The sequence below is a fragment of the Narcine bancroftii genome, chromosome 12 (assembly GCF_036971445.1).
Source record: "Narcine bancroftii isolate sNarBan1 chromosome 12, sNarBan1.hap1, whole genome shotgun sequence".
In the NCBI taxonomy this organism is placed as follows: domain Eukaryota; kingdom Metazoa; phylum Chordata; class Chondrichthyes; order Torpediniformes; family Narcinidae; genus Narcine; species Narcine bancroftii.
Window position 1 is genome coordinate 61,307,601 of NC_091480.1, and position 19,180 is coordinate 61,326,780.

A 19,180-nucleotide genomic window follows, 5' to 3' on the forward strand; every position below is an offset into this window, starting at 1 on the left:
GCGTTGTCTCCGCTCCATCCTCAACATCCATTGGAGCGCTTACATCCCTAACGTCGAAGTACTCGAGATGGCAGAGGTCGACAGCATCGAGTCCACGCTGCTGAAGATCCAGCTGCGCTGGATGGGTCACGTCTCCAGAATGGAGGACCATCGCCTTCCCAAGATCGTGTTATATGGCGAGCTCTCCACTGGCCACCGTGACAGAGGTGCACCAAAGAAAAGGTACAAGGACTGCCTAAAGAAATCTCTTGGTGCCTGCCACATTGACCACCGCCAGTGGGCTGATAACGCCTCAAACCGTGCATCTTGGCGCCTCACAGTTTGGCGGGCAGCAACCTCCTTTGAAGAAGACCGCAGAGCCCACCTCACTGACAAAAGGCAAAGGAGGAAAAACCCAACACCCAACCCCAACCAACCAATTTTCCCCTGCAACCGCTGCAATCGTGTCTGCCTGTCCCGCATCGGACTTGTCAGCCACAAACGAGCCTGCAGCTGACGTGGACTTTTTACCCCCTCCATAAATCTTCGTCCGCGAAGCCAAGCCAAAGATATCTTAGGAATTTTACTACAATAGATCTTGGTTTTTATTGTGGTTGTGGTTTAGGGGCCAATGCTCTATGTGCCCTTTCTATTTCCATTTCTTGCTGTAGTTCTGGACATCCTAGGGCCTTAGGGATCCATTCTTTTATAAACTCCCTCATATTCTTGCCTTCTTCATCTTCCTTAAGGCCCACTATCTTTATGTTATTTCTTCTGTTATAATTTTCCATTATATCTATTTTTTGGGCTAGTAATTCTTGTGTCTCTTTAGTTTTTTTATTAGATTCCTCCAATTTCTTTTTTAAGTCTTCTACCTCCATTTCTGCTGCTATTGCCCGTTCTTCCATCTTGTCCATTTTCTTTCCCATTTCTGTTAAGGTCATATCCATTTTATTTATTTTCTTTTCTGTGTTGTTTATTCTTCTTCTTAAATCATTGAATTCCTGTGTTTGCCATTCTTTAAATGACTCCATGTATCCTCTAACAAGAGCAAGTATATCCTTTACCTTGCCTTTCCCTTTATTTATTTCACTGTATTCTTCCTCTTCTTCTTCCTCTGGGTTGGCCATCTGTTGTTTCTTTGATGCCCTTTCCTCCTCTTGTTTCTTGTTTCCATTGTCTTCTGTGGTTTCTTCTTGCTGCAGGTGTTCTGCAGCTGTCGTTGCCGGCTGTGGAGATCGACTCCCCAGCTGGTCCCCCCTCCCGTCGGTGTGTTTTTTTTCATGCGCATCGCGCATGTGCGAGGAGTTGCGCACTTTTACTCGGCTCTGTGAGCCATTGTTGTAGTTCTTTTTCTACCGACCTGAGGTAGTGGGCTCCTCTCTCCACAGCGGGCCTCTTCGGACAGGTAAGGCCTTCACCTTTTTCCTCCGTTGTCTTCTCTTCCTCTCTTCTTTCCGTTGATTTTGATTTTTCTCCTTTTGTCTCCATCTTCTTTCCACCTTTATACTCACTTTTCTTTAACTTGTATTTCTGTGCCTTTGTATTTTCTCTTGTTTTTCCCGACTTTTCTGGAGAGGGCTGGAGTTCACCGTCCGGCCACTACTCCATCACGTGACTCCTCCATAATAATTCTTAAAGTTAGGAAGCTGTAGGCCTCCCGATTCATATTTCCACGTTAATCTTTCTATAGAAATTCTTGACATTTTACCTTTCCAAAGAAAGTTACTTATATGTTTATTTAATTCTTGAAAAGACTTTTGTGGCAATAATATAGGTAAAGTTTGAAAAAGATACTGAGTTCTTCGGAATATATTCATCTTAATACAATTGACCCTTCCTATTAACGTTATAGGTAAAGATTTTAAAAAATCTTCTTCAACCTTTTTGAGTCATGGCAAATAATTAAATTAATATAAATCTTTTTAGATTATTATCTACACAAATCCCTAAATATATAATCCCATCTTTTGGCAACTTAAACTGAGTATCCCTTTGTAGTTTCCTTCCCTGAGAGGCATAATTTCACTTTTATCCCAATTTATTTTATAACCAGATATCTTACCATATCTTTTCAAATTAAAGCATAATTTTTGCAAGGAAATCTCAGGTTTTGTCAAGTATACTAAGACATTATCTGCAAATAAACTAATTTTATGTTTTCTTGACCAACCTTAAATCTGTTCATTCCTAAATCACACCTAATTACTTCTGCAAGTGGCTCTACAGCTAGTGTAAACAAAGCTGGAGATAAGGATCATCCTTGTCGACTTGATTTCGGCAGTTGGAATGGAGTAGATATTTGTCCATTAGTTACTACTTTGGCCTTGATTCAATTTATAAAAGTTTGAACAAACCCAAATTTGTCCAAGACCTGAAACAAAAAGTCCCATTCCAATTTATCAAAAGCTTTTACTGCATCTAAAACCACAGCAACACTGAACTCTTCTTTCCTGTACTAAATGTATAATAGTAAGTAACCTGGCCACATTGTCCACTGATTGTAGCTTTTTTACAAAGCCTGTCTGATCCATATTTATTAATTTAGCTAGTAATTTAGACATACTGTTTGCCAGTATTTCAGCAAGTATCTTATAATCTGCATTCAATAATGAAATAGATCTGTATGATGAAGGTTTCAAAGGGTGTCTATCTTTCTTTTGGTATCACAGTAGTTATTGCTGTTGAAAATTATTCTGGAAGAGTATGTGATGTTGATGTCAAACATTTCCATAAAAATAGGAAAAAACAAATCTTTAAATATATTATAAAATTTAGGTGGAAAAACCATAATCTCCAGGTTCTTTATAACTTTAAAATTAACTAATTGCTTCCTAGTTGTGTAAAATGAGCACTTAATTCTGTTTTTTCTACCATACTCAATCTAGGTAAATGTATCTGAGAAAAATATCTATTTTATTCTCATCTTTTAAAGACTCTAATAACTCTCTATTTTTCTTCCATCCATGTGTCTAAGAGTCTCTTAAACACCCCTAATATTTCAGTCTCCACCACCATCCCTGGCAAGGCATTCCAGGCACCCACAACTCCCTGTTAAAAAAAAAACTGTAACCCTGATGTCTCCCCTAAACCTCCATCCCTTCACTTTGTACACGTCCTCTGGTGTTTGCTGATCCTGCCCTGGGAAACAGGCGCTGTCTCTCCACCCTATCTATGCCTCTCATAACCTTGTGGACCTCTATCAAGTCTCTTCTCATCGTTCTATGCTCCAAAGAGAAAAGTCCAGGCTCTGCTAACCTGGCCTCATAAGACGTTTTTCAATCCAGACAACATCCTGGTAAATCTCTTCTGCACCCTCTCCATCTCTTTCACATTCTTCCTATAATGAGGTGATCAGAACTGAACACAATACTCTCGAAGTGTAGTCTCAACAGAGATTTGTACAGTTGCAACATGACCTCTCGACTCTAGAACTCAATCCCCCGATTAATGAGGCCCAGCATCCCATAGGCCTCCTTAACTATCCTCTTAATCTGTGTGGCGATCTTGAGGTATGTATGGATTTTAACCCCAAGGTTCCTTTGATCATCCACACTCTTAAGTAACCAACCATTAACCCTGTACTCAGCCTTCTGGTTTGTCCTTCTAAAATGCATCACCTCACACTTATCCGGATTGAAGTCCATCTGCCACTTTCCTGCCCAACTCTGTATCCTGTCTGTATCCTTTTTTAACCTTCAATAATCCCCAGCTCCACCCACAACTCCTCCAAACATCATGTCATCTGTAAACTTACTGTCCCATCCTTCCACCTCTTCATCCAGGTCATTTATAAAACTCACAAAGAGCAGGGATGCCAGAACAGATCCCTGCAGTACTCCACTAGTCACCGACCTTCAGGCAGAATACTTTCCTTCCACTACTACTCTCTGCTTTCTACCTGCAAGGCAATTGTTTTTATCCGCACAGCCAAGGTTCCACCGATCCTGTGCCTCATGACTTTCTGGATGAGTCTCTTGTGAGGGACCTTGTCAAATGCCTTGCTAAAATCCACGTAGACCACATCTACCTCCCGACCCTCGCCAATTTATTTTGTTACCTCCTCAAAAAACTCAATTAGACATGTGAAGCACGACCTTCCCTTCACAAAGCCATGCTAACTATCCTTTAGTTCTTCTCCAAATCCTCATAGATCCTATCCTTAAGAATCCTCTCGGGGAGTCACGTGATGGAGTAGTGGCTGGTCAGGGAACTCCAGCCCTCTCCGGAAAAGTTTTAAAAAAATACACAAAACACAAAGGCACAAGAATAAAAATTAAAACAAAGTGAAAGTAAAGGTGGGAAGAAAATGGCAGTGAAGAAAGAAAAGTCGAAAGCAACGGGAAGAAGAGAAGAAGAAAGAACGTCGGAAGAAGGTGAAGGCCTTACCTGTCCGAGGAGGCCCACCGCGGAGAGAGAAGCCCGCTCCCTAAGGTCAGTTGAAGTCCCGAGCTCGGGACTACAAAAATGGCTCGCGGAGCCAAGTAAAAGCGCGAAACCGCGCATGAAAAAAAAACACTGACGGGAGGGGGGACCAGCTGAGGAGTCGATCTCCACAGCTGAGGATGACAGCTGCAACACAACAACAGGAAGAGAACATAGAAAATAAAGAGAACAAGAAAGAAGAGAGTAAAAAGAAAACAAGGAAACAACAGATGACCAACCCAGAGGAAGAAGAAGAAGAACATAGAGAAATGGAAGAAGAAGGGAAAGGCAAGACAATGGATATATATTTTTTTTAAAGAATATATGGAATCAGTAAAAGAATGGCAATTACAAGAATTTAGTGAAATAAAAAGAAGAATTAAAAGTGCAGAAGAAAAAATGAATAGATTAGAGATGGTCATGTCAGATATAGGAAAAAGAGTGGACAAGGTGGAAGAACGAGAAACAGCCGTAGAAATGGAAGTAGAGGACTTAAAAAAGAAATTAGAAGAATCTAATAAAAAAAGTTAAAGAGACACAAGAGCTGTTAGCTCAGAACATAGATATAATGGAAAATTATAATAGAAGAAATAATATAAAGATAGTGGGCCTTAAGGAAGATGAAGAAGGCAAGAATATGAGAGAATTTATAAAAGATTGGATTCTCAGGGTCCTAGGAAGACCAGAATTACAGGAAGAAATGGAAATAGAAAGGGCACATAGAACATTAGCCCCGAAACCACAGCCACAACAAAAACCAAGATCCATATTAGTAAAATTTTTAAGATATACAACAAGAGAAAATATATTGGAGAAAGCAATGAAGAAAATAAGAGAAGACAAAAAGCCACTGGAATACAAAGGTCAAAAAATTTTTTTCTATCCAGACATAATTTTTGAACTCCTGAAGAAGAGAAAGGAGTTTAATACAGCAAAAACGATCCTATGGAAAAAAGGATATAAATTTATGCTAAAGAACCCAGCGGTACTTAAAATAGTTATTCCAGGGCAGCAAAACAGACTATTCTCGGATCTGGAGGAAGCACGAAAATTTGCAGAACAACTACAAAACAGGCAGAGAGATGAAGACATGTAACGAGAGTAAAAATGATCATGAACTATATGTATGTGTGTATATGTATATATGTGTGTACATGAGTATATCCGTATTTAGAGGAAAATATATAGAGTATAGATAAGAATTAATAAGGAAAGGGAACAGAGGAAGTAAGGAGGGAATTAAGAGAGTGACATTTGTTATATATGAAAATTGAAATCTTTTCTGGGGGGTGCTGGGTGGGGGGGGAGTTACGGTCACTGCAAAATCAGTTGACGCTTGCGAGTGAATTCGCAAATCCAAATGGAGAAGGGAGATGTGGTTGCCCGACAAGGGATAAAGGGCAACTCAGGATGGGGAGGGGATAGTGGGGTTAAAGAAATTTTAGATCGGAGAATAAGGGAAATGTTTGATGTTTTAGAAATGTTGTCTTATAAAGTGTTCAAAACAAGAAAGCAGAAATGGATAAGAAGGAAAGGTGATGATGAGGAAACGGAAAGGAATTATAAACAAAGTATGAAATGGCTACGTTGAACTATATGACTTTAAATATTAACGGAATACATAACCAAATTAAAAGGAAGAAACTGCTAAATTTACTGAAAAAAGAAAAAATTGATATAGCATTCGTGCAAGAAATACAAATGGAGCACAAGAAATTAAAGAGAGATTGGGTAGGACATGTAACAGCAGCGTCATATAATTCAAAAGCTAGAGGAGTAGCTATATTAATCAGTAAAAATGTACCAATTAAAATAGAAGAGGAAATAATAGATCCAGCAGGGAGATATGTAATGATAAAATGTCAGATATATTCAGAGTTTTGGAATTTACTCAATGTATATTCACCTAACGAAGAAGATCAAAAATTTATGCAAGATATTTTTTTGAAGATAGCAGACACGCAAGGGAACATACTAATAGGAGGGGATTTCAACCTTAATTTGGATTCAAATATGGATAAAACTAGGAAAAAAATTAGCAGAAAGAAAAAAGTAACCAAATTTATAATTAAATCGATGCAAGAAATGCAACTTTTGGATATATGGAGGAAACAACACCCAAAGGAAAAGGAATATTCATATTATTCGGGTAGACATAAAACATACTCAAGAATAGACCTATTCCTGTTATCAGCTCGTATGCAAGACAGAGTAAGAAAAACAGAATATAAAGCTAGAATATTATCGGAACACTCACCCCTGATATTGACAATAGAGTTAGAGGACATCTCTCCAAGAATGTATAGATGGAGATTAAACTCCATGCTACTTAAAAGGCAGGATTTCAGAGAATTAATTGAAAGACAAATTAAAATGTAGTTTGAAATAAATACAGAATCAGTGAAAGATAAGTTTATACTATGGGACGCAATGATAGCGTTCATCAGAGGGCAAATAATAAGTTATGTAACCAAGATGAAGAAGGACTACAATCAGGAAACAGAGCAGTTGGAAAGGGAAATAGCAAATATAGAAAAAGAATTAGCAATGAAGGTAGACACAACTAAAAGAAGAGAATTGGCAGATAAAAAAATAAAATATGAAACACTACAAACATATAAGGTGAAGAAGAACATAATGAAGACAAAACAGAAATATTATGAACTAGGAGAAAAAAACGCACAAAATTCTAGCATGGCAGCTTAAGACAGAACAAACTAAGAGAATGGTATTGGCATCAAGGAAAAAAGACAAACAAATCACATATAATCCAACAGAGATTAATGAAAACTTCAGAGAATTCTACGAACAATTATACCAAACTAAAAACGAAGGGAAAGACGACAAAATAGATGAATTTTTAACTAAAATTGAACTACCAAAATTACAAATAGAGGAACAAAATAAATTAACAGAACCATTTGAAATAGTAGAAATACAAGAGATAATAAAAAAACTACCAAATAATAAAACACCAGGAGAGGATGGATTCCCAATAGAATTCTATAAAACATTTAAAGATTTATTAATTCCTCCCCTCCTGGAAGTAATCAACCAGATTGATAAAACACAAAGCTTACCAGATTCATGCAAAACAGCAATAATTACAGTAATACCAAAGACAGGGAAAGATCCACTCGCACCAGTGTCATATAGACCAATATCTTTACTTAACACAGATTATAAGATAATAGCTAAACTATTAGCAAACAGATTAGCCGACTATGTACCTAAAATGGTAAATCTAGACCAAACTGGATTTATTAAAAAAAGACGCACAACAGACAATATTTGTAAATTTATTAACTTAATTCATGCAGTAGAAGGGAGTAAAGCGCCAACAGTAGCAGTTGCTTTAGACGCAGAGAAGGCCTTTGACAGAGTAGAATGGAATTATTTATTCAAAGTATTGCAAAAATTCAGTTTACCAGAGAAGTATATTAATTGGATTAAAGCATTATATAAGGGGCCATTGGCGAAAGTGACAGTAAATGGATATATATCAAAGCAATTTAACTTAAGCAAGTCAACACGGCATGGATGCCCACTATCACCCTTATTGTTCGCGTTAGCTATAGAACCACTAGCAGAATTGATAAGAACAGAAAATAAAATAAAAGGGATAAAAATAAAAGACAAGGAATATAAAATCAGTTTATTTGCAGATGATGTTATAGTTTACGTAATAGAACCAGAAATATCAATAAAAGAATTACATAAGAAATTGAAGGAATATGGAGAAGTGTCGGGATACAAGATTAACGCAAATAAAAGTGAAGCAATGCCAATTAATAATGCGGATTTCTCAAAATTTAAGAAAGAATCACCATTCAGATGGCAAATGCAAGCAATACGATACCTAGGTATACAAATAAATAAAAACCTCGGCTATCTATATAAACTTAATTATTATCCACTAATGAAAAAATTACAGGACGACTTAGAACATTGGAAAGACTTACCACTAACACTAATAGGAAGGATAAACTGTATTAAAATGAACATTTTCCCAAGGATAAAATACCTATTTCAGGCATTGCCAATACACTTGACGGAGAAATTCTTCAAGGAGTTAAAGAAATTAATAAGGAAATTTTTATGGAAAGGGGGGAAACCGAGGATAGCACTAGATAAATTAACAGAATGGTATAAACAAGGAGGCTTACAACTGTCAAACTTTAAAAATTATTATAGAGCCGCACAATTAAGATACCTATCAGATTTTTATCAAACAAGGGAAAAGCCAGATTGGACTAGATTAGAACTAGATAAAATAGGGGAGAAGATACCTGAACATATATTATATAAATGGGATGAAAAATTGGTACAATGTAGGAATTCTCCAGTATTACATCATCTGCTCAATATTTGGAAGAAGATTCATGTAGAAAGGAATAAAACAAATTGCCAATTACCAAAACTAATACTGACCTAAAATCAGCTAATCCCTTTTACAATAGATAACCTTTCCTTTAGAGAATGGGAGAAAAAAGGGATCAAAAGAATAGAAAATTGCTTTTCAGGAAATAAATTACTATCCTTTGAACAAATGAAGGATAAATATAATATAACTCAAGATACAGTGTTGGCATACTACCAACTGAAATCCTACTTGAAGGACAAATTGGGAAGCAGTCTGAGGTTACCAGAGGGAAGTAATTTTGAATATGTGATTACAGACACAATGATAATCAAAAAATTTATAACAAATATGTATATTAAACTGCAAGAAAAGGAGAATGAGGAAACAAATGATAAAACTAAACAAAAATGGGAACAAGATTTAAACATAAAGATAAAGAAGGAAGCATGGGAGAAGTTATGCTCTGGAACGATGAGAAATACAATAAACACGAGGTTACGTATGATACAATATAACTGGATACACAGGCTATACATTACACCTCAAAAGTTAAATAAATGGGACCCAACAGTATCTGACAGATGTTTTTGTTGTAAAAAAGAAATGGGAACAACAATTCATGCAATCTGGACGTGTGACAAAGTGAAAAAATTTTGGGAAGATCTAAACCAGATATTAAATAAAATCACAGAAAGCAATATACCAAAAAACCCATAGATATTCCTCCTAAGTAACATAAACAACAAAAAATTTGGACTTGATTTGGATGGTGCACAAAAAAAATTTGTTAGGATAGCCCTAGCCGTAGCAAAAAAATGTATTATGTCAGCCTGGAAATTAGAAGATAACTTGAGAATACAACAATGATATATAGAAATTAATAAATGTATTCCATTAGAAAAAATAACACATAATTTAAGAAATAATATTACAATATTTGAACAAATATGGGAGCCATACATGAAACACAATAGAGAAAACCTACCGGGGACATCTACCACCTAAAATGTCAGAAGGAGAAGGAAGTGAAAAGAATTGACTCAGTGGAATTTCTTGTTTATTTTTATTGTTTGACGGGTTTAATGTATCTTAGATTCTGTACTTTAAATGAATGGGAGGGGAGGTAGGGAGGGTGGGATGGGAAGGGGGGGGGAGAAAACGACACTGTATATATTTGAAAAGAAAAATGTATGTATCTTGATCAATGTGGTTTATAGTGTGAAAAATAAAAAAAATTTTAAAAAATAATCCTCTCCATTAGTTTCCACAGCACGGACATGAGACTCACGGGTCTATAATTCGCAGGATTCTCCCTATTACCTTTTGAAACAAACTTGCTTCATTTGCCGTTCTCCAATCCTCCAGCACCTCCCCTGTGGCCAAGGGGGATTCAAAGATCATAGCTACTGCTCCTGTTCTCTCTCCCCTCACTTCCAACAGCAGCCTGGGGTCCATTACATCCGGCCCTGGGGACTTATTGTTCTTAATATTTTAAGAAGATCCAACACTTCCATTTCCTTAATCTCAACAATGTCCAGCCCACAGGCCTGTTCTATTCTGACCTCACCCTGATCAAGGTCCTTTTCTCTTGTGAATATTGAAGCCAAGTATTCAGTTAGGAACCCCAACCTCCTCCACCTCCAGGCACATGTTGCCTCCTTTATCCTTTCATGGCCCCACCATCATTCTCTTCTTCATATGCATAGAACGCCTTGAGTTTCATCTTAATTTTACGTGCCAAGGCCTCCTCATGGCCCCTTCAAGCTCTCCTTAGCCCTTAAGCTCTTTCCTGGCTACCATATACTTTTCATGAGACCTTCCTGTTTCCTGCTTCCTATAGCTAATATATGCTTCCTTCTTCCTCTTGACTAGTTGTCTGACCTGTTTCATCAGGGACAGGTCCTTTCATGAGTTGGCTGCTTTTATGAGGGAGTGGGAGGTGTACCTGGGGTCGATGAAGGGGAGCGGATGTGATGAGGTGTAGACGTGGTCGATGGAGGGGAGGGAGTGTGATGAGGTGTACACGGAGTCATTGGAGGGGAGGAGGTGTGATGAGGTGTAGACGGAGTTGATGGAGTGGAGGGGGTGTGATGAGGTGTAGGCGGGGTCGATGGAAAGGAGGGGATGTGATGAGGTGTAGACGGAGTCAATGGAGGGGAGGAGATGAGGTGTAGGCGGGGTCGATGGAGGGGAGGAGATGAGGTGTAGGCGGGGTCGATGGAGGGGAGGGGGTATGATGTGTAGACAGGGTAGATGGAGGGGTGGGGGCTGTGATGACGTTTAGATGTGGTCGATGGAGTGGAGGGGTGTGATGAGGTGTAGACGGAGTCAAAGGAGGGGAGGGGGTGTGATGATGTTAGATGGAGTCGATGGAGGGGAAGGTGTGTGATGAGGTGTAGACGGGGTCGATGGAAGGGAGGGGGTGTGATGAGGTGTAGACGGGATCGATGGAGGGGAGGTAATGTTATGACTGCAGACAGGGTCGATGTTGGGAGAGGTTCTTGTGGCGTTGACTGTGTTGATGGGGAGGGGAATAGAGAGCACGGATGGGGAGAGCGGGGGGGGAAAACAAAAGGGGATGGCAGGGTAGAGAACAGATTTTGGAAGTGAAGGATGGTGAACCTGAGCATCGGACTGACATGAATCCACAGACAATGGCATGAGCCCCACGGGTGTAATGGGAGAGGACTTACCACAGAAGGACTGCTTCTCGTCTGACTTGTCCTTGCAATGTGCCACTCCATCACACGTCAGGCTGTAGTTCACGCAGTCGCCATTCCCACATTCAAACTCACTGTACAGGTTGCAGGTGGAATTCGGAGCTGAGAACAAGATATCAGACAGGAGCAATACTATCTTAGGACAGTGCCTGGGAAGGAGTGGAGAGGTTTGGGGAATGAGGATGAGATGGGGACGAAGGGAGTTAAAGAGGGGGATTTGGAAGGGAAAGGGGGGAGAGGAAGGGTGGGGAAGAGAAAGGGAGAGAGAAGCAGGGCGGAACATGGGTGAGGGAGGGTGGGGAAACTGGGGCAGGATAGGGAGAGAGTGTGGAAAGAGGAGGAGATGGAGAGCCAGTGAGGGGGAGGGAAGAAAGAGAGGGAAGGCAGCAAAGAGGAGACAGGAGAGGTGTGTGGGAGAGGCAGAGTGGGGGTACAGGGAGTGGAGAGAGGGAGGGGGACTAATAAGTTTGTGCAGTTCTGGTCTCCTCAATGATGAAAAGAATGGATACTGGAAGTGGTGCAGAGGGGTTTCTCCAGGTTGGTTCTGGAGATGAGGGGGTGAGCCTGTGAGGAGAGATTGGTTCATCTGGGACTGTACTCAGTGGGGTTTAGAAAGTTGATGGGATCTTATGATGCAAGGAAAAGATCAGATGCAGGAAGGCTGTTTCCACTGGGAGGTGAAATGAAAAGGAAGTGACAAGTTAGTGGAGCAGAGTCCACAGCAGATCAGCTGTGAACTTACTGACAGGGCAGCAAGCTCAATGGGCTGAGTGGCCAGAATGGGGGAACAGGCTCGACGGGTCAAGTAGCCAGAATGGGGGAGCAGGGTTGACAGACCAAGTGGCCAGGATGGGGGAGCTGCCTTGACAAGCTGAGTGGCCAGAATGGGGGAACAGGCTGGATGCTGACTCGTGTCCAGGTCAACGTTTCACAGGCTGCAGACTTACCACTGCAGGTGAAATCATCCATGAGTGTTCGGTCACCCCGACAGGCACAGCTGACCCGACCTTCAGCTGTCAGCAAACACAAGTCCTGGCATCCCCCGTTGAAAACTTTGCAAGGCGACAGCTTGCCTGTGGACAAGATGAAACACAGGCCAAAGGCCGCAGTTCAAGGACAGTGGCAGAGGTTGTCTTTGGAGTTCATGTTTGGAAAGAAAAGTAAATGGAGAGAGAGTGGATGACGAAATCAGGAGTAACACACAATCTGCTGGAAGGACTCATAGAACAGTCCAGCCTCTTTGGCCCTTCTAGTCTGTGCCGAACCATTTTTCTGTCTTGTCCCACTGACCTGCTCCCAGTCCATAGCCATCCATACCTCATCCATCCATGTACCTGTTCAAATTCTTCTTAAATGTTAAAATTGAGCTCACATTCACCACTTCAGCTGGCAGCTTGTTCCACACTCCCACCACTCACTGTGTGAAGAAGTTCCCCCTCATGTTCCCCCAAAACTTTTCCCCTTTCACTCTTAACCCATGTCCTCTGGTTTGTATCTCACCTAACCTCAGTGCAAAAAGCCCACCTACATTTACTCTGTCTAACCCCCTCATAATTTTAAATACCTCTATCAAATCTCCCCTCATTCTTCTACGCTCCAGGGAATAAAGTCCTAACCTTTCCCTGTAACTCAGTTCCTGAAGTCCACACAACATCCTAGTAAATCTTCTCTGCACTTTCCTGATATCTTTCCTGTAATTAGGTGACCAAAACTGCACACAATACTCCAAATTTGGCCTCACCAATATCTTATACAACTTTACCATAACCTCCCAATTCCTGTACTTGGTACTTTAATTTATGAAGGCCAATATGTCAAAAGCTCTCTTTACAACCTTGTGACACCACTTTAAAATTATATATCTGTATTCCCAGATCCCTCTGTTCTACCGCACTCCTCAGTGCCCGACCATTGTATGTCCTTTCTTGGTTTGTTCTTCCAAAATGCATCACCTCACACTTGTCTGCATTAAGTTCCATCTGCCATTTTTCAGCCCATTTTTCCAGCAGGTCCAGATCCTCTGCAAGCTTTGAAAACCTTCCTCACTGTCCACATCATCTCCAATCATAGTGTCACCTGCAAATTTGCTGATCCAATTTACCACATCATTGATATAGATGACAAACAACAATGATCCCAGCGCCGATCCCTGAGACTGGTCACAAGCCTCCAGTCTGAGAAGCAATCATCCACCACTACTCTCTGGCTTCTCCCGTCCAGTCATTGTTGAATCCAGTTCACTACCTCACCATGAATACCAAGCGTCTGAACCTTCCTGACTAACCTCCCATGTAGGAACTTGTCGAATGCCTTACTGAAGAACTTTGCTGGTAACTTCCTCGAAAAATTCTATAAGATTTGTTAAACACGACCTATCACACTTAAAGCCACGTTGACTATCCCTAATCAGTACATGACTATCCAAATAATTGTATATCCGGTACCTCTTAGAACACTTTCCAATAATTTACCTACTATTGACTTCAGGCTCACTGGCCTATAATTTCCAGGGTTACTTTTGGAGTCTTTTTTAAACAACGGAACAACATGAACTACCCGTGGCTAAGGATATTTTAAATATATCTACCAGAGCCCCTGTAATTTCTACAATAGCCTCCCTCAAGGTCTGAGGGAATATCTTGTCAGGCCCTGGAGATTTATCCACCCTTATTAAGACACCAAGCACTTCCTCCTCTTTAATCTGTACAGGTTCCATGACCTCACTGCTTGTTTTCCTCACTTCCCACAACTCTGTGCCCTTTTCCTGAGTGAATACTGATGAAAAAAACATTTACGATCTCCCCCATCTCTTCTGGCTCCATACAAAGCCGACCACTCTGATCTTCAAGAGGACCAATTTTGTCCCTTACTATCCTTTTGCTCTTAATATTCCTGTAGAAACCCTTCACGTTGTCTTTTACCCTCCTGATTTCTTTCTTGAGGTTTTTCTTGCATTTTTATACTCCTCAAGTACCTCATTCACTCCACGTTGCCTTTGCCTGTTATACCCCTCTCTCTACTTCTGAACCAGATCCCCAATATCCCTCAAAAACCAAGGTTCCCTATACCTGTTAACTTTGCCTTTAATCCTGACAGGAACAAAAGACTGTATTTTCAAAATGTCACCTTTGAAGATCCTCCCTCCACGTACCTCGCACGTCCTTGCCAGAAAACATCTTAACCAAATCCACACATTCTAGATCCTCTCATTTCCTCAAAATTGGCCTTTCTCCAATTTAGAACCTCAACCCAAGACCTATCCTTCTCCATAATTAACTTGAAACTAATGGCATTATGATTACTGGACCCAAAATGTCACCTGTCCTCTCTCGTTCTCTCTAGTTGGTACCCCGATATATTGATTTAGAAAAGTTTCCAGAACACATCAGGCAAACTCTGAGCCATCCAGCCCTTTTACAGTCTGGTAGTCCCAGTCAATAAGTGGAAAGTTAAAATCCCCAACTATCACAACCTTATGTTTCCTGCAGCTGTTTGCTTTCTCTCGACAGAACTGCTTCTCCAATTCTCGTTGACTATCAGTTAGTCTATAATACAACCTGTTGAGTGTGGTCATACCTTTCCCATTTCTCAGCTCTACCCATATAACCTCAGTAGACAGCTCTCTCCTCCGTTCTGCCTGAGCACATCTGTGATATTTTCCCTGATGAGCAATGCCTCTCCTCCCTCTTTCAGTCCCCCGCTCTATCGCGTCTAAAGTAATGGAAGCCCAGAACGTTGGGCTGCCAGTCCTGCGCCTCCTGCAACCAAGTTTCACTGATGGCCATAATGTCATAATTCCACATGACAATCCACGCTCTAAGCTCGTCTGCCTTTCCTACAGTACTCCTTGCATTGAAATAGATGCATTTCAGAAAATTTCCTCCATGTACAACCCGTTAACTTCTAATGGTGCATGTAATTTTCACATCATCTTCTCCCTCCTCCACTCCTCTATCTGGTCTGGCACTCTGGTTCCCTTCCTCCTGCAAATCTAGTTTAAACCCATCGGAGCAGCACCAGCAAACCTTCCCACAAAGATATTAGTCCCCTTCCAGTTACCTGTCCTGTCAGAACAGGTCCCTAGTTTCCCTGGAAGAGAGCCGAATGATCCAGAAACATGAAGCCCTCCCTCCTGCACCATGTCTTTAGCCACATGTTAAGCTGCTTTTTCCTCCGATTTCTAACCTCACGAATACGTGGGAAAGGTAGCAATCCTGAGATCACTACCCTGAAGGTCCTGTCCTTTAACCTAACACCTCACTTCATGAACTGTCCCTGCAGAACATCCTCACCCCTCCTACCCATCTCATTTGTCCCTACATAGACCTACATATGGCTGCTAACCCTCTCTCCTGAGGATGCCATGAACTCGATCTGAGATATTTTGGACCCTGGCACCAGGGAGGCAACGTACCATCTGGGATACTCATTCTCTTCCATAGAACCTCTTATTTGTCTCCCTAACTATGGAATCCCCTATCATTACAGCTTGCCTCTTCTCCTCCCTTCCCTTCTAAGCCACAGGACCAGGCTCTGTGCTAGAGACCCGATCGCTGTGGCTTGTCCCTGGTAGGTCTCCCCCCGCCCCATGGTATACTTGTTATTGAGGGAACGGCCACAGGGGTGCCCTGCACTGCCTGCCTGTCCATTTCCCTCTCCAGACTGTCACCCATCTACCCTCCTCCTGCCATGTCCCTGTAACTCCTGTCTATCACCCCCTCTGCCTCTTGAAAGACCCGGAGTTCATCCAACTCCAGCATTAATTCCTTAACTCGGTTTATCAGTAGCAACAACAGGATCCACTTCTTGGTGAGTCTTTGTCCAGTGTACTACAGGCTTTTTGGTCCAACCCTCAATGCTGACCAAGGTGCATACTGGCCTCATCCAATTTGCCTATGTTTGGTCCTGAACGCCTGCGTATCTACCCAAATGTCTGCTTGGTGTTGCAGCTGTATCCCCTCCACCAGCTCCCTGCGGCAGCTCCTTCCACACAACCACCCTCTTGGAAAAGGTGCCCCTTGGGTTCCCCTTAAATCTCTCTCCCCTCTAGTTCTAAAATCATATACCGTGGGGAAAAGACTGTGAGAGGCTGCCTCTTATGCAATGTAAAGGTCACCAGCAGAAAGGGGTCCAACCCACTCATCCAAGGCATGACGCAAACTACTCTCCTGCCATCTCTCCCCAACCATGAGGCTCCTGCACCTCCGGTCCAGTAACTGGGTGGTCAATGTACGACCTCCAGTCCTGTAAGGGATCAGTGCTCTGGTGATGAGGTATAGACGGGGTCAATGGAGGTGAGGGGGTATGATGAGGTGTAGACAGGGTCGATGGAGGGGAGGGGGCATGATGAGGTAGGTGTACACGGGGCCGATGGAGGGGAAGGGTTTTATTATGGTTTAAGCCAGATTCACAAGTTTCAACTATCTTGCAGTCTTGTGCGGAGCAGTTCCTTGCTTGGGATAGGATCGGGACGGGAGGTGCTCAGCTCAAGGTCGGGAGAAGCTGCTGAAGGTGGTGAATACAGCTCAGAACATCACGTAAGCCCCTCTCCACATCAACCACTGCCCAGGAAAGGCAGCCGACATCTTGAAAGACCCATCTTACCCTGAACACACACCCTTCTCCTGTTGGGGATAAGGCTCAGGGGTAGGAGCACACTCACCAACAGGCTTAAACACAGTTTCTCACCATAGTCATCAGGCTCCTGATTGACTCCCACCCAGTGCACTCAAACTGCCCTTGCTTTGTGCCAATTGATCTTTCACTGAAACATCACTGACTGTGATGTGCTCTTGCACTCCCACTTTGTACTGCTTTTTACATGTCAGAGTTGACCTCCTGGATTGTTCGTGGAAGAACCCTTCTCACTGCACCTTAATACGTGAGATAGTAACCTTGAGTTATAACAGCTGCGTGACACATCTACTCACAGTTGTTTGTGTCGTTAGCCACAGCCACAATCCCCATGGGTTGTTGAGGGATGTCTGCCCGCAGGACACGGAGGTCTCCCCCAGTGTACTTGTCCGCACGCAGGACTGCTCTGCGGACCCAGTCTGTCCAGAAGATGAAACTACCATATACCGCCAGCCCAAAGGAATGCACAGGTTCCGATTTGAGGATTACCTGAGAAATGAATGAAACAGGTTGGCCTCCAGCCCAGTCCATGTGTTCACACTGACCCCACTCAGAGACCCCCCTCCCATCGACACCCCCCCATTGAACTTCCCTCCACACTGATGCCCGCACACCAACCCCACCCTCACATCGACCCGCCCCCCCACCCCGTGCGTGGCGCCACCTCACTCACACAGACCCGAGGGGTAGGAGGGAATTTTTGGGAGAAGAGTGGGGTGTATAGGGGAGAGGGGGTATGGGGAAAGGGAGTTTGGGGGGAGTGTAGGGGAGATGGGGTTTGGGAGAGAGGGGGTCTGTGGGGGAGATGATACAGTGTGGGAACGATGACGCAGTGTGGGAGGGATGGAGCAGTGCGGGGGGTCTGTGGGGGAGAGGGGGCTTTAGGGGAGATAGGAGGGCCTGTGTGAAGGAAGGAGTCTGTTCAGTGGGGTCTGTTGGGGGGTGTCTCTGGGGGAGAGGGGATCTGTGAAGGAGGGGGGGGGTCTGTGAAGGAGAGGGGGGGTCTGTGAAGGAGAGGGGGGGACTGTGAAGGAGAGGGGGGGACTGTGAAGGAGAGGGGGGTCTGTGAAGGAGAGGGGGGTCTGTGAAGGAGAGGGGGGTCTGTGAAGGAGAGGGGGGTCTGTGAAGGAGAGGGGGGTCTGTGGGGGGGAGAGGGGGGTCTGTGGGGGGGAGAGGGGGGTCTGTGGGGGGGAGAGGGGGGTCTGTGGGGGAGAGAGGGGGGTCTGTGGGGGGGAGAGGGGGGTCTGTGGGGGGGAGAGGGGGGTCTGTGGGGGGGAGAGGGGGGTCTGTGGGGGGGAGAGGGGGGTCTGTGGGGGGGAGAGGGGGGTCTGTGGGGGGGAGAGGGGGGTCTGTGGGGGGGGGAAAGGGGGGAGTCTGTGGGGGGGAGAGGGGGGAGTCTGTGGGGGGGAGAGGGGGGAGTCTGTGGGGGGGAGAGGGGGGAGTCTGTGGGGGGGAGAGGGGGGAGTCTGTGGGGGGGAGAAGGGGGAGTCTGTGGGGGGGAGAGGGGGGAGTCTGTGGGGGGGAGAGGGGGAGTCTGTGGGGGGGAGAGGGGGGAGTCTGTGGGGGGGAGAGGGGGGAGTCTGTGGGGGGGAGAGGGGGGAGTCTGTGGGGGGGAGAGGGGGGAGTCTGTGGGGGGGAGAGGGGGGAGTCTGTGGGGGGGAGAGGGGGGAGTCTGTGGGGGGGAGAGGGGGGAGTCTGTGGGGGGGAGAGGGGGGAGTCTGTGGGGGGGGAGAGGGGGGAGTCTGTGGGGGGGAGGGGGGTCTGTGGGGAGGGAGAGGGGGGGTCTGTGGGGGAGAGGGGGTCTGTGGGGGGAGAGGGGGGATCTGTGGGGGGGAGAGGGGGGAGTCTGTGGGGGGGAGAGGGGGGAGTCTGTGGGGGGGAGAGGGGGGAGTCTGTGGGGGGGAGAGGGGGGAGTCTGTGGGGGGGAGAGGGGGGAGTCTGTGGGGGGAGAGGGGGGAGTCTGTGGGGGGGAGAGGGGGGAGTCTGTGGGGGGGGAGGGGGGTCTGTGGGGGGGAGAGGGGGGGTCTGTGGGGGGGAGAGGGGGGGTCTGTGGGGGAGA

General features: G+C 44.0%; 1 protein-coding gene across 1 annotated transcript in view; it reads right to left on the reverse strand.

The window, feature by feature from the left end:
- LOC138747241 (low-density lipoprotein receptor-related protein 1-like) overlaps window positions 1-19,180 on the reverse strand; it is a 226,791-nt gene that overhangs the window by 73,201 nt on the left and 134,410 nt on the right. Inside the window, 3 exon segments of the mRNA XM_069906283.1 lie at window positions 11,461-11,589; window positions 12,435-12,560; window positions 17,418-17,610. Coding sequence (XP_069762384.1) covers window positions 11,461-11,589; window positions 12,435-12,560; window positions 17,418-17,610 — 448 coding nt within the window.